This window comes from Ochotona curzoniae, unplaced genomic scaffold, assembly GCF_017591425.1.
Source record: "Ochotona curzoniae isolate NIBS_2020 unplaced genomic scaffold, NIBS_Ocur_1.0 scaffold_1852, whole genome shotgun sequence".
NCBI classification, from domain to species: domain Eukaryota; kingdom Metazoa; phylum Chordata; class Mammalia; order Lagomorpha; family Ochotonidae; genus Ochotona; species Ochotona curzoniae.
In genome coordinates, this window is record NW_024467087.1 from 52,429,355 (window position 1) to 52,447,219 (window position 17,865).

General features: G+C 42.6%; 1 protein-coding gene across 1 annotated transcript; it reads left to right on the forward strand.

Annotated features, from left to right (window-relative positions):
• Nucleotides 1–13,684: 13,684 nt before the first annotated feature.
• Nucleotides 13,685–14,578, forward strand: LOC121169133 (syntaxin-3-like). The gene has a single exon (XM_040999589.1). It carries the CDS (start codon nt 13,685–13,687, stop codon nt 14,576–14,578), a length of 894 nt encoding a protein of 297 aa, XP_040855523.1.
• Nucleotides 14,579–17,865: the final 3,287 nt, after the last annotated feature.

A 17,865-nucleotide genomic window follows, 5' to 3' on the forward strand; every position in this document is an offset into this window, starting at 1 on the left:
TCAGGATACTCACAGTGAAGCAAGGGGACATCTAAACCAATTATTGTGAATATTGGTAGTGTTCTAATGTACATTTGAATAAATAAGAAATATGTGCACAGATATATAAGAAATATACAAATATAAACTATAATTAATGTAACATGTGCATACATAAATCTGTATAAATGTTATGGGGGATCAAAGCAAAGGAAAAGCTCTGCCTGAGGCTTCAGATTACAGGTAAAGGGATTATGGGACTAAGAGGCTACACACTATTTGTAAATGTTTTTATTCTGTGTCTGGACTTGTTTTATAACCCTGACTTAGAATTATAATTTATTCTATTTCTTAAAACAACCAAACTCAATATCTTTGACATTTTCTGTACATGGATAACTTGTCCACGGCTGCAAACAGATGATGGCTAGAGCCTGAAACTGAAGGCAGGCTGGCTGTCAGCTGAGACCTCTTTCTGTTGTCTCAGGTGCTTTCCTTGTGGCTTAGAGGTGGGCTTTGTCTCATCAGATTGGCCTTAAGTCAGTCATACAGCTTGCATGCTGGCTGGAGGATACAAGGAGTGTTTCAGTAAATGAAGAAGAGAATACATGACCCCCGTCTCAGAATTTACATAGCATCATTTTGTTAATCAGTCTGAAGCAATTAAAAACTCAACGTAGCTTATAGAAATTAGCCACAGTCTCCAGGTAAAAGCACGTCAGAGACATAGTGTGAGAAGGCGTGTTGATGGAAAGCAAGCGGCTATCAGCAAAAAGGTGGATACGATTCATCGGTGCTCATCCACTGTGCCCTCCCTACTGTCATTAAACACACACACTCCTAGAAATGTCATTTTGGATAACTCTCTGGGCATGAAAATATTTTCACAAGAGGTGAGCAAACCAGGTTAGAGCCTACAGATCTTGTGTATAACAGAGAAATAACAAAAGGCATATTGAAGATGATAGGAAGGATAGTTTTACATTAACCAAGTCATGCACCCCCAGCACCACACAGCATTTTGTGGACAGAGATAGCTTCCTTCTGAAGGAAAGAAAGGGAAGTAAGTGCTAGACTTCACATCAGATCCCAGGCTAGGAGATGCATTTCAGTAAAAGCTAGCACAAAGCATATCTTCATGGCCCTGGAACCCGGGCTCTTACTGGTGGGTTGAGTCTCCAGGTCTGCCCTGGTGCTAGGCTGCATTTTACAATCTCAGGTTCCAGGCCTATAAGCAGACTTGATTTCTGGCCTGACCCATGATCAGGCTAAATCCAGTAGTCCCAGGCTGCAGACTATGGCTGACCTCAGGCTGGCTCCCATGGCTAGAGTTCAGGCATATCTCAGCCACAGGCTGATTTCTGTAGAACTAATCAGGCCTATACTTAAAGATACAGATACCTGGTGTGTTTTGTCATGGAGCTGTCGTTTATTGTTATTGTCATTGTTGTTCTAACTCATACCAGTTGTTGACCTTGTTTCATGGCTTCTCAATTATGGAAATGTATAATGATGGAGTACTGGGGTCTACCAAATCCAAATGTGGGGGTAAAATGCAACATTCATCCCTGCTTCCAAATGAAAGATGGATTCCCAATTAAATTGTTGGACAAGTGTAGACAATGGGATGCTGGACAGTCTGTACCAGCAATATTGGGGTACACTTAAATAAGAGACTGATGGAATTATAATTCCTTATGACGGATTATACCACTGTAGTAAAATGGGGAAAATCTGTCAGGGGTGGGAGTTTGGGGCGGGGAATCCCAGTCTATATGAAATTGTAACACATAATTTAAAAATTCAAAATAAATAAATAAATATATGTTAAAAAAAAAAAGATACAGATACCTGCCAGTGCCTGGCCCACCTCTCTAGTTCCAGGCTTCAGTCCAGCACTGATGGCTGAACCTCAATCCTCCGATAACAGGCAGGATTCTAAATTCCAGGCTCCAGTCCTGCCTCTTCGGATAGGGCAACCTCAGTTTTCCCAGACTCTGGATTGTCCTCAATTCCGAAGACCCCATATGTGGCCATGCTTCAAGCTATGCTAGACCCATGCTAATCCTGATGTCTTAGTCATGTAGCTACTACCCATGAACACAGTGTCTTAGCCCATTAAGTGATAAACCAGTCCCTGTGGCCCCAGTCTTCAGATCCACCCTAGTACTATTTCAGCACAGTTGTAAAGCTGGCATCCACAGATACAGGCTCAGTACAAGATCACTTCCTATAGCCTATCCTGTGGCCATCCTCTTTGGTCCCGTGCTCAAATATACCCAGGGTTCATGCCTGTCTAGGTAATTCTAGCACTGAGCCATTGTCTGTTGATTCGGCATCAAGTACTGCTCCCATGTACCTAAGTCCTAGGACCATCTCATGCTTTAGAACCTGCTGGAACTTGCAAGTCTGCAGTGTGGTAGCCATAGATATTAGCTTCAGCTCAATTCTCATGCCCCCAGATGGCTTCAGATGCTAGACCGGCACCCAGGTGCTCCACACAAGCACCTGGGGACTCTGAGTACACACTGGCACCAGCACCAGCTTGGCTTCAAGCTTCAGATCAGTCTTCACACTCCTAAGCTCTGAAGGACTTAGGATTCAGGCCTTCTCCCAGGCCTATCCCCTAATGTCCTGTGGACATAGATCCCCGTCAGCCTTGGTGACTCAGGCTTCAGCTTCACCCTAGTGGACAAGCACCATCCTGGGGGAGTAAAGGTTGCTGGAATGGGAAGATGTTGGACAAGGAGTACAAAGTTCCAACTGGACAGCAAGATTGAGTTTTGGTGATTGTAAAAATGAGGAACACAGTTCCTCATAATAACACTATGTCATACACCTGAAAATTGCTGAGACAACTCTTAAATATTTTCATTAGAAGAATAACTTTTGAGGGTAATATATATATATATATATAAATGAAAATTAGCTTGATTCTGATAATTATTTCATTAATACATGCATACAAACATCAGAATATCATATTGTATACATTAAGCACATATATTTTGTCAATTGTGCAGTAAATGTGCAAAAAATCCTGATATCATGAAAATGACAATAGCATATACTAACATATATCCTAAGTATTCTTTTTTAATAAGTCCCGTTTTAAAATTTGCTTTTATTCACCTTCAACAAACATTTGAATGTCAGCAAAATTCTAGGTGGAGGCTGCAAGGATAAAAATATGAACTAATGAACTGTCTCCACCCATGGGGAATTGGCAAGCTAGTTTAAAGGCAAACACCCTTAAAATAGCCAAAATATAATTTTATAAGTGTTACTTGGATATGTGGGTCATGAAAAAGGATTCCGGGGATCCAAAGCAAGGGAGAATGACATTTGCTGACTGTGGGACCTATAGGAATGAAACAAGGCAGGTGAGAACTGGGAAACTGGGAAGGAAACAAGAGGTGGAAGATAGAATGGGGGAAGTTATTGCAGTACACAAACCAACGGGGATTTTTGAACATTTATTTTATTTTTATTTGAAAGGAAGAGTTACAGAGAGAAGGAGACCCACGGAGAGATCTTCCATCCACTGACTTCACCCCAAAATAGTCACAATGGCTGGATGTGGATTGATTTGAAGCCAGGAACCAGGAGCTTTTTCTGGGTCTTCCATGTGGATGCAGGAGCCCAAGGACTTGAGTCATCCTCTGCTGCTTTCCCAGGCCATAAGTACGGAGCTTTTCCAGACGTGGAGCAATTGAGACATGAGATGGTGCCCATATAGGATGCTGGTGGCACAGGCAGAGATTTAGCCTAATCTGTTAGAGCTCCAGACTCAAGGATTTTTTTTTTTGTGAGTGTAAAAATTTCTTCTCGTCTGTCTGTTTGGTGAACTTAATATATGAAAGAAAGTTTGATTGAGATTAAAAGATTCTATTAATTTTGCATTCCATAAGAAAAAAGTGAAGAAACAATGCTATTTTTAACTTAATGTTTTATTTATTTTTTTGAGATAATATTTTTAAAAGAGGACACAATTATTTATGGAAAGCCAGAGTTACAGGGAGATCAAGATACAGAGAGAGAGATCTTCCATCCATTGATTCACTTCCCAAATGGCCACAACAGCCAGACCTGGGCCCGGTTGAAGCAGGAATCAGGAGCTTCTTCTAGGCATCCCACATGGGTGCAGGGACTAGAATTGGCTCACTCATGGTTGGCCTTACTGGCTATGCCACAGTGCCGGCCCTGAGATAACATATTTTTAATTCATACTGTAGTCAAAGGTTTAATGGCTCCACTAAATAAAGTAAACAAAACATGAACAGAGTGCAACAGGAAAATAGGGAATGGAGGGGGGGGAGGATCTTTTTCTTAGCTACCTGGTGTTGTACCACCAGCAGCTTGTAAATACATCCAAGAAATAATATATTCCAAATCACCTTGAAAATATTTTAATAAGGATTTGGTAATGAGAGGGAGGCAAACTAAGGGCAAAATGCTGGTTCTCAATATGTATTTGGTATTTAGAAACAGTAGCAAGAGTAAATTGTTTCATTCAGACAAACAGGACCAAATAAAGGAATTTTAGTAACAGTTAATGACTTTTGTCATGGGTCTGAATTAGCTGACTGTGGAAAATCAAGATTGTAAAATTTATCTTCTTTAAAAAACTTGAGTGGGATCTTGCTGCAGTAAGAGTTTTGGCAGTGTTCAGCCATGGGCTTGGGGCAAAAGGAGCCACCTGCAGAGTGCCAGCTGTGGGAGGTGCCCCAGCCAGGCTGGACCCAATGCTGGGGACTCAGGTCAAAGTCAGTGCCACCAGAGGGTGACTGAGTCCTAGCCTTTGGGTGGCCAGCACACCAAGTAGTGTCAGGCTCTGCCTGCTGGCTACCCTGTGGCGAGCTCTGGGGTTTTTAGGATATGTAATTGTTGCCTAGGGACATCCATGGATAAGGCCAGGGTGAGTGTAGGTGAGGGATGAATTCTGGGTGATTCCCAGCAATGGAGTCACAGAACTTTCTGGCAAACATGGGGACTGAGCGTGGGGTGGTTTGGAGGGGAGAGTTCATAAGATCTATTTGGGCCAGACTGATTCACTAACCCACGTGGGAGTCCTGAGATGGACTGTTAACACAGAGCATCACTGACTGCCACACACCAGTCCACACTAAAGCTATGACTGGTGGCCTGTCTGTCAGGGCTAGGTAGCAGTACCTGACCGAGTGACAGAACATGGGATGGGTCACACTTGGCAGGGTCAGGAAACTAACCAACACATGAGAGAGCCAAATCCAGGGGTAAATACTGTGGGGGCAGTGTGGGTCCAACCCTGTGGAAATGCAAGTCCTGCTTGTTAGCTCATGAGTTGGGGTGGTGACAAGCTGAGCTAGGTGTGACCATGGAACCTGCCATCATTTACGGGTGAAGGAACCAACAACAGTTGGGGCATTTCAAGGCAGCAGCACCCTGAATGTGCATCCTAAAACAGGATGTAGGGTGGGCCGGACAGCAACTGGAAGGGGGTTGGACAGGGCAGGGTCAAGCAAACCTTAACTCACAAGGAAGAACAGAAATCAGGATGGAGCACAGATTATGCCAAACTAGGCTGTTATACCAATTGGTCTGCATGAGCCAGGGATACTAGGACATAGCACTGAAGGCAAAGGCTGAGACAGGTGAGGGGCTAAGCCAACTGGGTCAGAGCAACCACTGGCATGCCTGTAATCCAGGGCTGGGAATAGGCTCAGTTGGGGAGCTGTGAGAGTACACTCTTGCTGGGCTGGGGTTCCCACGGGAGAGTGTGGGGGCTAGAGTGATGGCTGCGTTCTGGTCTGGATAAAGCTGCAATCTCCACTGACACAAGTGTGAACTGGGGCTGGGTACACCTGACCTGGCTAGACTCCAGCACCATTTGATGCTCTAGAGGACCTTGGGAATATGTAGGATAGACTAGGCTAGGTCTCTGCCCCTACTAAGCCATGTGTGAGCTGCATGTGGGTATGGACGAGCCGTGGCTGGGCTGAAACATCCAACAGCAAGGACGAGTTTGGCTTGAAGGCCAGTCAGGAAAAGCCACTGTTCCTACTAGGACAGGAGGTGAACTAAGTAGGGCTGGCTCATGGACCCACCAGTATGAGCAAAATCTGGCATTGGGAGAGGTTCTGATGGAGGAGCCTGGGCAACTCCTCTGGCAGGACACAGTCCCTGCAGGTGAGTGCAAGAACCATGATATGGAGCACCCCAGACCAGGCCAGACAAAGATATGCACTGTAATACATTTGGCATAAGTCAGGGGGCAGACCAGGCTGAACCAGTTCACATCACCCACTGGTGAATCTGAGCACTAAAACAGACTGTAGTTTGGGCCAGGTTTGGTAGCGACACAAACCAGTGCACATTATGGAATGTCAAGGTGAGGTGAGGTGTATCAGATGTGGCTTCAGTGCCCAAACAGCACACATGAAGACCAGGGAGGGAGGGGGCAGAGCCGGCAGGGGAAATGTGAGCTCCCCTGCTGGACAGCTACTCCCACTTTAGAGTGTGAATTGGAATGGTGGCAGACCAGACCAGGCAGGGCTACAACACCTGTGGGCCTCATGTGCGTTAGATCAGGGAAAAGCCAGGATCGGCTGATTGTTCCTCCTGGTGCAAGCATAAATTAGAGTGGGTGAAGGTTGGTTAGACTTTGCTGCAGCATTAGTTGGCAGAAGTTGGCTCTGGGTTCTAATTCTGTCCATTCAAACCGCAGAACTACCTGGAGAGTGCATAATCCGGGAGTGAGTGTGGCCTAGTAGGGAGCTAGAGGGCACTTCCCTCTTGGGTTACCACTCCCACAGGAGAGCACGAAAACCAGGATGGGGCAGGGGTGGCCAGACAGAAAGGCACCTGCCAGTATGTGTGAGGGCTGGATAGTGGGGCTGGTTGGGATGAACTAGGGTTCAATGCCCATTAACATGAGAGCTAAATGGGATGTGGGATAGTCTGCGATACATACTGGCAATCATGGGAACCAGGGTAGGGGGCAGTCCTGGTGGAGGTTATGGGGAGTCACCCCAACTAGGCTGCAGCTCTTACTGGTTTGTGTGAGGGCCGAGTATGAAGTTGGCACGATCAGGCTGGACTCAACACCCATTGGTTCACTTGGAAGACAGGGCTGGAAACATAACTGACCCAGCAATTGCAAACACCAGCATGTGCATAAGCTGATTGAGGCGACGGACTGTGCCTGACCTTGTACTGGCAAGCACACACAAGAATCAGGTCTGGGATCACCTCAGATGAAGTTTCTTTGAAGATCCCTCCAACTGAACTGCTGATCTCAAAACCCCAATCATGAAAAGACTATGTCAGCCAGTGGATTCTGAATAGATTCAATTGTGTTTGGAACGGCGAGATTGGCAGCAATTCAGAACTGTTGAACTATCAGAACTGCTTGAACAGGACCCTCGGAGCATGCCTCACGTCGGGTCCTGGGATGGGTGGGAGGCTGGTTGGGCTTCTCCCTTTGTTTCTCCCCTGACCCAGATACAGGGAATAAAATGATCATGTTAGTGTGGAAGCAATGGTCTTACCTGCTTTCCTGTAGCTATTGACCCTTTGTGCCCTAATCAACTATGTAAGGTTATCAAAAAGAAAGAAAAAAAGAAAGAAAGAAAGAAAGAAAGAAAGAAAGAAAGAAAGAAAGAAAGAAAGAAAGAAAGAAAGAAAGAAAAAGTTGGATGGAATTTGGAAATTATGCCTCCTCTGCCTACCTGAAGTGATAAATAGGAGTTTTTCTTTTAGCATCAAGTTTGCATGGAACCACACTTTTCCTCTAAAATATTTATTTGTTTGAAAGAGTTACGCAGAGAGAGAGAGAGAGAGAGAGAGAGAGAATGAATCTTCCAGCTTCTGTTTCAATAACCAAAGGGCCACAGTGATCAGAGCTGAACCTATCCAAAGCCAGGAGCCAGTAGCTTTTTCTGGGTCTCCCATGTGGTTGCAGGTTCCTAAGGACTTGGGCCATCCTTTGCTACTATCCCAGACCACAAGCAGGAAGATGATTTGGTAGTGGAGCAACTGGTATTTGAACTGATGCCTATATGGCATGCCACTGCTACAGGTGGCACCTTAATCTCCTGTGCCACAATGCCGGATCTGGCACCATTCTTTCAACTGGAGCCTCAAGTTTCCGCAGTTAACAAATGGCAGAATCAGGTTCAAATCAAATTGATTTAAGAGGTTAATAAAAGCCCTGTGGAGTAAGGGTATGGTTCTTAAACAAGAGTAAAGCTGCATGTCTCTATGAAGTCTGTTGCTAATGCTCTGGTTTCTCTTCAGATCATTTAACTCTTTCGCCTATGAAGTGTGTTGCTAAGATTCTGTTCATCTTACGAACAGATCATGAGAGAAGAGGCAAGACAATGAGGAATTCATGCATATGTAAAACTAAAATATGATTAATAAGTTCTAATTTCAAAATGGCAGAATAATATCTATTCTGTTATATTTCTTTACAAGTAACATAGATGAGTCATACACATTGAAAGATATAATTTAATTTTGGAATGGGGATACATCTATAAATCCATTATTGTAGTGGAAATAATAAACATGTCCATCACTCCAAAAGTTTCTTCATGCAAGTTTTTATAAACTGAAAAATAAAAACTGTATATATTTATCATGCACAAGACATTTTGAAATATATATGTATCTCAGAAAGATTAAAACAAGCTAATTAACATATCCAAACTTCACACTTATCTTTTTCGGGGGCGAGAATAAATAAAATACATAAAATCTTGTAGCAGTGTTCAAGGATGCAATGCATTGTGCTGAACTACTAACATGTTTTACAAGTCTCTTGAATCTATGTCTCCTTCCTAAAGTTTTAAATATTTTGATGAGCATATTTCCCATTCTATCTCTATTTGTGAGCCTCTGGCAGCCACCCTTCTGCTTCCTACTTCTTGAATAGGTTGAATGGCTTGAATATTTTAGATTCTGCACATATAAGAGAGATTATATAGATTTAATATTTGAAAAATAATTGTTTATTTGAAATGCAGAGTTACATAAAGGAGTGGAGAGAGACAGAGGGAGAGAGAGAGACATTGAGAACACGAGGTATCTTCCATCGCTATCTTTTTTTCTTTCTTTTTTTTTAAGGAGTTGCTCATTTTTATTAAAAAGGAAGATTTGCAGAGAGGAGAGACAGAGAAAGATCTTTCATCCACTGGTTCACTCTCTAAATGTTCTTAATGGTGAGAGCTGATCCAAAGGCAGGAGCCAGGAACATCCCCTGGGTCGGCCACATAGGTAAGGGGTCCCAGGGCTTTGGGCTGCCTTCCCAGGCCACAAGCAGGGAGCACGATGGGAAGCGGAGCAGCCAGGACGTAAACTGGAGCTTGTATGGGCTGCCAATGCTAACAGGTGTAGGATCAGCCAGTTGGGTGATCATGCAGGTCCCCTATCTGCTGTTTCACTTCCCAAATACCTACGATGGCTGTAGCTGAATGAGGCATGAATTAGTAGCCAGGAGCTTTGTCTAGATGTCCCACATGAGTATGAGAATTCAAAGTTCTTCTTTGCTTTCCCATGTACATTAAAAGTGAGCTGGGCCCGGCGTGGTAGCTTAACGGCTAAAGTCCTTGCCTTGAAAGCACTGGCATCCCATATGGATGCTGATTCTATTTCCAGCAGCCTGCTTCCCAACCTGCTCCCTGATTATGGCCTGGGAAAGCAGTTGAGGACGGCCCAAAGCCTTGGGACCCTGCACCTGTGTGGGATACCAGGAAGAGGCTCCAGGCTCTTGGCCTTGAATTGGTGCATCTTTGGCAATTGTGGTAACTTGGGGAGTGAATCATTGGACAGAATATCTTCCTCTCTGTCTCTCCTGCTCTCTGTATATCTGACTTTGCAATAATAATAAACAAATCTTTAAAAAAGTGAGCTGGATAGGAAGTAGAGCACCTAGGACTTGAACCAGCACTGATTTTGGATGTTGAAATCATATGTAGTGTCTTAATCGAATGTGCCACAAGGTAGGACCCAGTAATTGTATTTCTGTGTCTGGATTTATTAAAATTCAATCTTTACATAGTTTATTAGGGTAAAAAGGTTCAAGGAAAGTGGGTAAGACTAGTATTTTTTCCATATTGATTCCTTCATGTTTAAAGGGGGGTATCAAGGGAGAAAGCCCACCCGATTTCCCACCCTCCCCAGGTCCTGGATGTAGGGCATGGTGCCAGGTTCTTGCTCAAGTGGTTTTGATAGTTCACCAGTTATGAATCGCTGCCAATCTTGCCACTCCAAGCATTATGAGGTCGCTGTAGAATCCACTGATTGACATATTCTGTCATAGAGTCTCTGTTTGTCCCATATTTCATTGCCAACATATAGCTGTGATGCTTGATTGACCTGTTCTGTCTTCTGTCTTTTCTTGGTTAGGGTTCTGAGTCCAGCATTTCAATTGGGGAGATCCCCAAAGAATCTTTGTCTGAGGTGTTCCCAGGCCAGATTTTTGCATGTGCTAGCAAGTACAGGGCCCGCCACAGTCCATCGACTCAATCAGCTGGTGGTTGCAATTGCTGGGTTGGTTCTGTTTTCAGCCCCGACTTCCACTGGAACCAATGGGTGTTGCAGTCCAGCCTGGTTCTGCCCAGCACATACTCGGCCCACGCATAAACAAGTGGGAGCTGCAGCCTAGTTGGAGTGACCCACAATAATCCAAACCAGGCCCGCCCCCTACCCTGGTTTGCCAGTATGTGTAGCAGTAGTCCAGTCTATCTCATACCACATTTGACTCTCGTACGTGTCAATAGGTACGAAAGCCTTGTTCCCTCTAACCAGTTCAACTATGCAGTCCACATAGATGCTGTTGGGTGTCTGTCTAGCCACCCCAGCCTGTCCTAGTTTTTGTGCCCTCCCATGGAAGTGGTAACCCAAGAGGGAGGAGCCAACTATTTCCCTCCCAGGCCACTCCCACTCCCGGATTATGCACTCTCCATAATACATAATATATATAATACATAATATTATTTAGTTTTATCCATGTTGTTGCAAATCACCAGATTTCTTTTTTTTTCCCATGGCATAGCAATACTGCATCATATCTGTATATGAATCTTTATCTACTCATCAGTTGATGGACACTCATTGTTTTCGTTTATTGCTTATTAGTAGTAATTTTGAAATAAACATGGGTGTGCAGATGTCTCTTCAACAGGTTGCTTTTATTTCCTTTGGATATATACCACAAACTTTTTTGAGAAACCTCTAACTTTTGTTTTTCGTAACGGTTGTCTTGGTTTTTGCTACTTTATTTAGTAGTTCATTCATGTTGTCTGTTGGTGACCTCTATTTGCTTTCATATCATAGCACTGCCACATTGACTCCCTCTTATTTATACTCCAGGATACAGATGTGCAAGCTGTCACAAGTCATTGAGGAAGGTTACCTCATATTCTGAAGTATTTATTTGTATTTAATTTTGACAGAAGGACAATGGAGGGGAGGGAAGGAGAGAGAGACTTTTTAAAATTTTTTAATATGTATTTTTTATTAATCACATTGCATTATGTGACACAGTTTCATAGGCTCTGGGATTCCCCCAACCCCTCCCTGTACCTTTCCCCCATGGTGGATTCCTCCACCTTGTTGCTGTATTACATTTCAAATTGAGTCAATATTCTTTCATTGCAGGTGTATACCAAGCATAGAGTTCTATCTGCTGGTTTACTTCTCAGATAATCACAACAGCAGAATTCCATCCAGGTCTCTCATGTGATTGGCAGGGTCCCAAGAGCTCAGGCCGTCTGTTGCTGTTTTTCCTGGCATGTTATTAGGGAGATGAATTGAATTGGAAGTTTAACACCTGGTACTTGAATGGGTGCCCATATAGAATGTTGGCATCATAGGCTACAGTTTAAGCCACTGTACCACAATGCCTGCCTCACATCTTATCGTTAAAGAAAGGAAAGGAAATTGCTGCAAAGTAATGTTTACTTTGCTTTGTGTGTTTATGGCCTGATAGCAGCTTGCAGAATATCACTGACCTCAGGGTAACATTGCCAATATGTCCTCTGATAAAGATTTGCATATTGATACATAGTGGACAAGAGTGTCAGTTTGGGGGTCAGCCTTGGGTCTGAATCAATCATCCAGTATTCTCTAGCAATTGAAAAAGCATGTGAAATTTCTAGTCTCTAATTAGTTGCTGAATTTACAAAACAAAAATAACAGGATTGTCAGTTTAATCTGAATTGCAGATAAACAATGGATGAATTTTTATTGTCAAGCATGTTAGAATATTACACAGACCATAATTACACTAAAATAATCTATTGTTTATTTGCAATTCAAATTTAGCTGTAATCTTCTATTTTTCTAGCAACCACACTCTTTGGGCCCTGGTTTTCTCATCTATGGATATAACAGCCATTCTCACCTCATAGGCTGCCTTTGAGGACTAAGTAAAGAACTGCATGTAAAGTTCTTAGCAAGTTCTTTGGTTCAGGGTAAAAGTCTCAATGAAGGTAGCCAAAATTCTAATAACATTTCTAATTTAAAAATCTTTGCTTTTGAACCAGATCAGTACTTTCCTGTCTCCTGCCCCCGCTTCAAATTCCCCATAGAAATTTCATTAGTGATATGAATTTAGAATTATCACATGATCTTCCTCCTTGTTCCCATTTGCTTTACAGATCCCCTAGAATTGTTAGAAATATTCTCTGCTGTCATGATATTACGTGTCCAGGTAGCTCGGATAAAGGCCTTATAGATTACCTGGGGCAAGGATACAGCCAATATCACCATGAATCTATTCGCACTACTTACTGAAAAATAAAAGAATGGGAAGCAGAAAGTATTGTGTTTGTGATCTACACATCTGAATTCTTTTGTTCTAGCTGTGCAGTCAACCAGCTGTGTGACTGGTTAACTCACTTCACCTTCAAGGGGCTCTGCTTCCTCACTGGTGAAATAATGAAGCTGGATTTTATCATTCACATTGAGTTTTGAGATCTGACAGTTTGTAGCTTTGTGGAAAGATGAGTGTCATGCCCTGCGCCTCTGGACATCTGAGCAAATTAATTCTGTCTGCTGTTAGAGTAAGAAAGCCTAGTGGAAAGGGTAAGTGGTGGCGCTGGGAGTTGAAACCACGTGGTCTTCAAAAGAAAAATATGAAGCTAAAACCAATACTTGTGGCTAATCTCAGAGGCATCTGACATTTTGATTAAATGACAATGTTTTCTTTGAGTTGCAGCATACAAAGAAGTACAAACTAGCTAAACTGTAGTACTATGCTTTTCCTGAACTGACTTAATTACAAAGAAAAGAAAACCCACTGTTCTGAAGAGTTTTCCATACCATTGTCTTGACTGTGTCATCTACAAACTCAGTCATTTTCCTTGAATCCAGCATGATGCCTCCAGGGGATTTATTCAGATTCTGCACTTGGTCTTTGTTACCACTTGGCCCTGCTTTGCAGCATTCAAATATCCTCTTGTCCCAACTCTTAACAAATCTGATTGGTGCCTGGCCCATTCCTCACACAGTTTAGCCCATCCCATGTGCTTTACCACCTGATACTGAGTCAACAATGCAGCGGCCTATTGGCTCTGTCAATATTTGCTTGCCTAGGAAGGAAAGATTTTTTAATAACTTCCACTGACGCAAAACGGAGCTGCTCCTGATTCTCCACACCACTGAACAAAGCTGATGTGCGTTCTTCCATTGCAGATGCGGCCAGAAGCTGGAGGTAAAGATGAGGGACAGACTGGAGGAACTGAAGAGCCAAGTCCACCGAGGAAGAGACCCTTTGGAGTTGGATGACATCTTCGTATTTGACAACCTGGCTTTCCAGGAGAGTGAGGTCACCTCAATTGAGAAGTTTTTCCAGGAAGTAGCTGAGCTGTCCCTGGCACTGACTGAGCTAGAAGGGCTGTCTGTGCTAATAGACAAGCAGCAGCAAGGTGTGCTGTGCTGTACTACAGAGGAGAGCGTATTCAGGAAGAAGAATGATTTGCGCATCATGAAAGCCTCTTTCACCAGCCAAGCCCGGCTCATCCAGCCCAAGCTAAACACCATCCAGCAGGAGCTGGGCACAGACTGTAAGTACTGGCGGGCTGAGCACCGGATCCGCCAGAGCCAGCTTTCTGCCCTGCTTGGCCGGTTCCGTGGCATCATCAATCACCACTATGCCTGTGAGACTGAGTTTGTGGTGCAACTAAAGGAGAAGATGATGAGGCAGGCTGAGCTAGCAGGCCTGAAGCTGCGAGAGGAGGACCTGGAGAAACTGGTAGCTAGTCCTGTAGCTCCTCAAATTGTAGGTCATGATCTAGATATTTTGGAGGCCAAGCAGGACCTGGCTCTGGTCCAAATACGTCAGCAGCAGCTTCTAGACTTGGAATGTCAGGTCAATGAGTTGCATACCATCTTCCTTCAGCTGGAGATGCTCATCTCAGAGCAGCAGGAGCTGCTGGACAGCATTGAATACAACATTTTACATGCTCAGGATTACATCGAACAGTCAAATGAGACGGTGAAGAAAGCTCTCAAATATAAACGCCAGTCACGTTTCTTAACAGTGATATCAGCTGTGGTAGGACTTTGTGCCTGTTGTACATGCTTCTCTTGTGTGACTGGAGAGCTACATTAAACACAAAATGTGCCTGTTGGTGATGTGAGCAACAGTCCCATTTGCTCTGTTTTAGTGGATAACCTTAAGTTGAGCTTTGCAGATGAGCACCAACACCTGGCCTGCCAGGTCACTGGCCTGTTGCTTCCAAGATAGCTAAGCAGGAAATCTGTTGTTCTGTTGTGACTTTGCCTAAGAATGTGTTGTTAAAAAAAAATGTTTGCAAGACTGACCTTCTGGAGTGCTGAGGACCTGAAGTTAGCTTTTCCTCCCCTCTCCTTTCTTCTTTTCTTTGTTGTAGGTATCAGAATTTTCTTTCTGCTATCCACTAGGGTCTTGTTAGTGGTTTCCTACTTAGAACTTCAGCAGTGATTAGTGAAATGGCATACCCTTCTTTGTAAGAAATTGCAAGTGGAGTGCTAAGGCATGTCACATTAAGACTTTGGTATGGTAGGGCAGGTATGTCTGATGGACTGAATTGTGATATAAAAATGACAGTTGGATGGCCTGCAGAAAGGCTGAAAAGACTGCGAAACAGTTATCAAGCACCTTGGTAAAGAGACAAGAGAAAAAAGGTTGAATACTGAGGAAAAGATCTGGAAAATGAAAGGATAAAAATAAGGATATTATCAGTAGGCATGAAGACTGTCTTGGGGTCCACTCACTGGCCTAGGTGCAGCTATCTTCATTTCATCTTTACCCTCGTTAGAAAATTTCCAGTGAGCCCAACCAGGAGGTTTTCAGTTAGTGGAGTTTAAAACCACTTGTGGGAAATGCACGTGGAGGCAGGTAGTCAAGGAAGTGCTAACAGAGGAATTTCCTGGAAGGAAATAAAAGTGATTAGGAAACAAGGACTTATAAAGCCCTGCACAGAGTAGCTCACTCTCCTCTGGGTGATCAGAAAAATCAAGAAAATCTTGGCCTCAAGTTGTAGACAAATTCAAGAGCTCTTCTACTGTTTGTTGTAGAGAAAGCATCTCCACACACTGAAATAAGTGGTTTTATTTCTCTCAGGAACCATTTTTATAGCTGTTTCTAAAAAGAAACACACATGTGTATTTGTACTCTCCTGTTTCAGAAGCTCCAGAACCTTTAACCCCAACTTCCTTATCTGAATAGCTGCTTTTTTTTTAATGGCCCGAATCAGGATGCTGGAGTCATCAGTATTTTTATTGGTTTGGTTTTTATAACTCTGCCCTACAGAGGAGCTTGTCTTGAAGGACAAGTTTCTGGTAAAATTGTAATATTTTTAGATATTTTGCTCCCACACTTAAGTGGGCAACAAACCCTGTATGACTGTGATATGTGATAATCATTTTAAAGGGCTATAAATACCATTTGAAATATGTCATACACGACTTCAATTCTTTTTGAGCTTTCATTAGTGCGTTTACTAACAGGTGCCTGTTTTTATGGAGGATGACTCATAGGATTTTGTTCACTCAGATAATGGACTGTGCTCTCAAAAATCTTTGCAATATTGCTACTGTTTTCCTAGACAATGTCCACTCTCGGAAATATAAAGTAATTGATGTTTACACTTAGGCTATTTAAAATAAAATTAGCACATTTAAAAAAATTCATTATGGGAATTTGTTCTCTGGAATTACGTGTGTGCATTTACCTACAAAACAATGGAATTCATGGGATTCATGGGATGTTAATTCCTTGGAATACTAGGTGGTGTTTTCCTTGAGGAGTTTCCCTGAAGACTGTTTTTTTTTTTTTTTCCTGTTTCCTTCTTAGGTTTCTGTAAATTTCCATCTTTTGTAGATGTTTTGGTGAAGATTATTGTTGAACATCCTGTCACTTGCCTTGACTGAGTGAATGGAAAGTGAGGAAAAGGATCTTTTTCTGCTGCCAGGAATTACAATTGCTTCTCTTTGGAAAAGGTCAATTTCTGATCATTAAAGCTGTCTTTAGAATTTTTAACGGGAAAAATGCATTATCACCTTGTGATTCATGTGTGTACATTTGTGTATGTGTGAGTGTGTAGGGATAATGAGCATATAGAAACAGACTGCAAGAGAAGGATACAGCAGTAACTGTCCTTTAAAACACATGAAATATCAGAATAATTTATATGCTGTAGTGTGCCATATAATAATTATTTATTTAACATGTAATAAATTCTGACATGTTTAATAATTATCAAAGCGCTGTAACATTTATTGTCTCCTTTATATCTCTCAATACTCCTATTTTAGGTAAGCCCAGCATTATTAGCTCCATGTTATGAATGAATTAATCAAATCACAGGAAATGGGTGGTGCCATAGATACACACACACAAATACACACACATACTCTCTCCTTCTCTAACAAATTGCCCCGAAGATCACAAATTTTAGTAAATTTAGAGTCTGACCTATTGGATGTGTTAGAGTACTTGACCTAGCATGAAAGTATCAAGGGCATGTGCCCCCTGACTTTCGCTCAAATGGCTCTTTTCATGGGTGACTTTCTCAAAAGATGCTCAGATTTCTACTCAAACTAGCAAGTGATGGCAAATATTAGCATGTGATGCTGTATCCACCTTATCAGTGAAAGGGAAGCCCAGTTTGCACTGGAAAGTCAAGCCCTGCCTTGCTTTGACTATACTGCTTAAAATTGTGAGCTGCCCATGTCTTGGTTACTAATACATGAATCATGTTAGATTGCTTATAAGTTACATGCAAGAAGTGAGATAAAACAAGCAACCAAGACCTGTGAAAATTATTACGGAAGGGGGACTTTATGAGAACACATACCAATACAATGACCTAACTTTTTAGTGCATGGTTTGTTTTTTAAATTGTATTTATTTTATTCATTTGAAAGACAGAGATACACAGAAACAAATCTTCCATCTGATAGTTTATTCTCCAAGTGCCTGCAATACCCAGGATCAGGCTAGGCTGAAGCCAGGATTTCAATGTGAGCCTCCCATTTGGTTAACAGGTACATAAGTACTTCAAGCCAGCTCTCAGAGTGCACATTAGCAGGAAGCTGGGATCAGAAGCAGATCTGGGAGGCTGATGTGATATCATAGGTTCAACTGTTGTTTGTAATGCTGGCATTCCGTAACAGAGTGCCAACTCTAGTCTTGACTACTCTGATTCTATGTCAGCTTCTTGCAAATCTGCCTTGGAAAGCCCAGAAAATGGCTCAAATACGGGCCTCTACAACCCAGGTGGGAGGCCAGGGTGGAGTTTTGGGCTTCTGGCTTCAACCTGGAACAAGTAGATGGAAAATCTTGTTTTTTCTCTCTCTCTCTTTCTGTTTTTTTCTTCCTCTTTCTGGTGCTCTATTTTTAAAATATTTATTTTA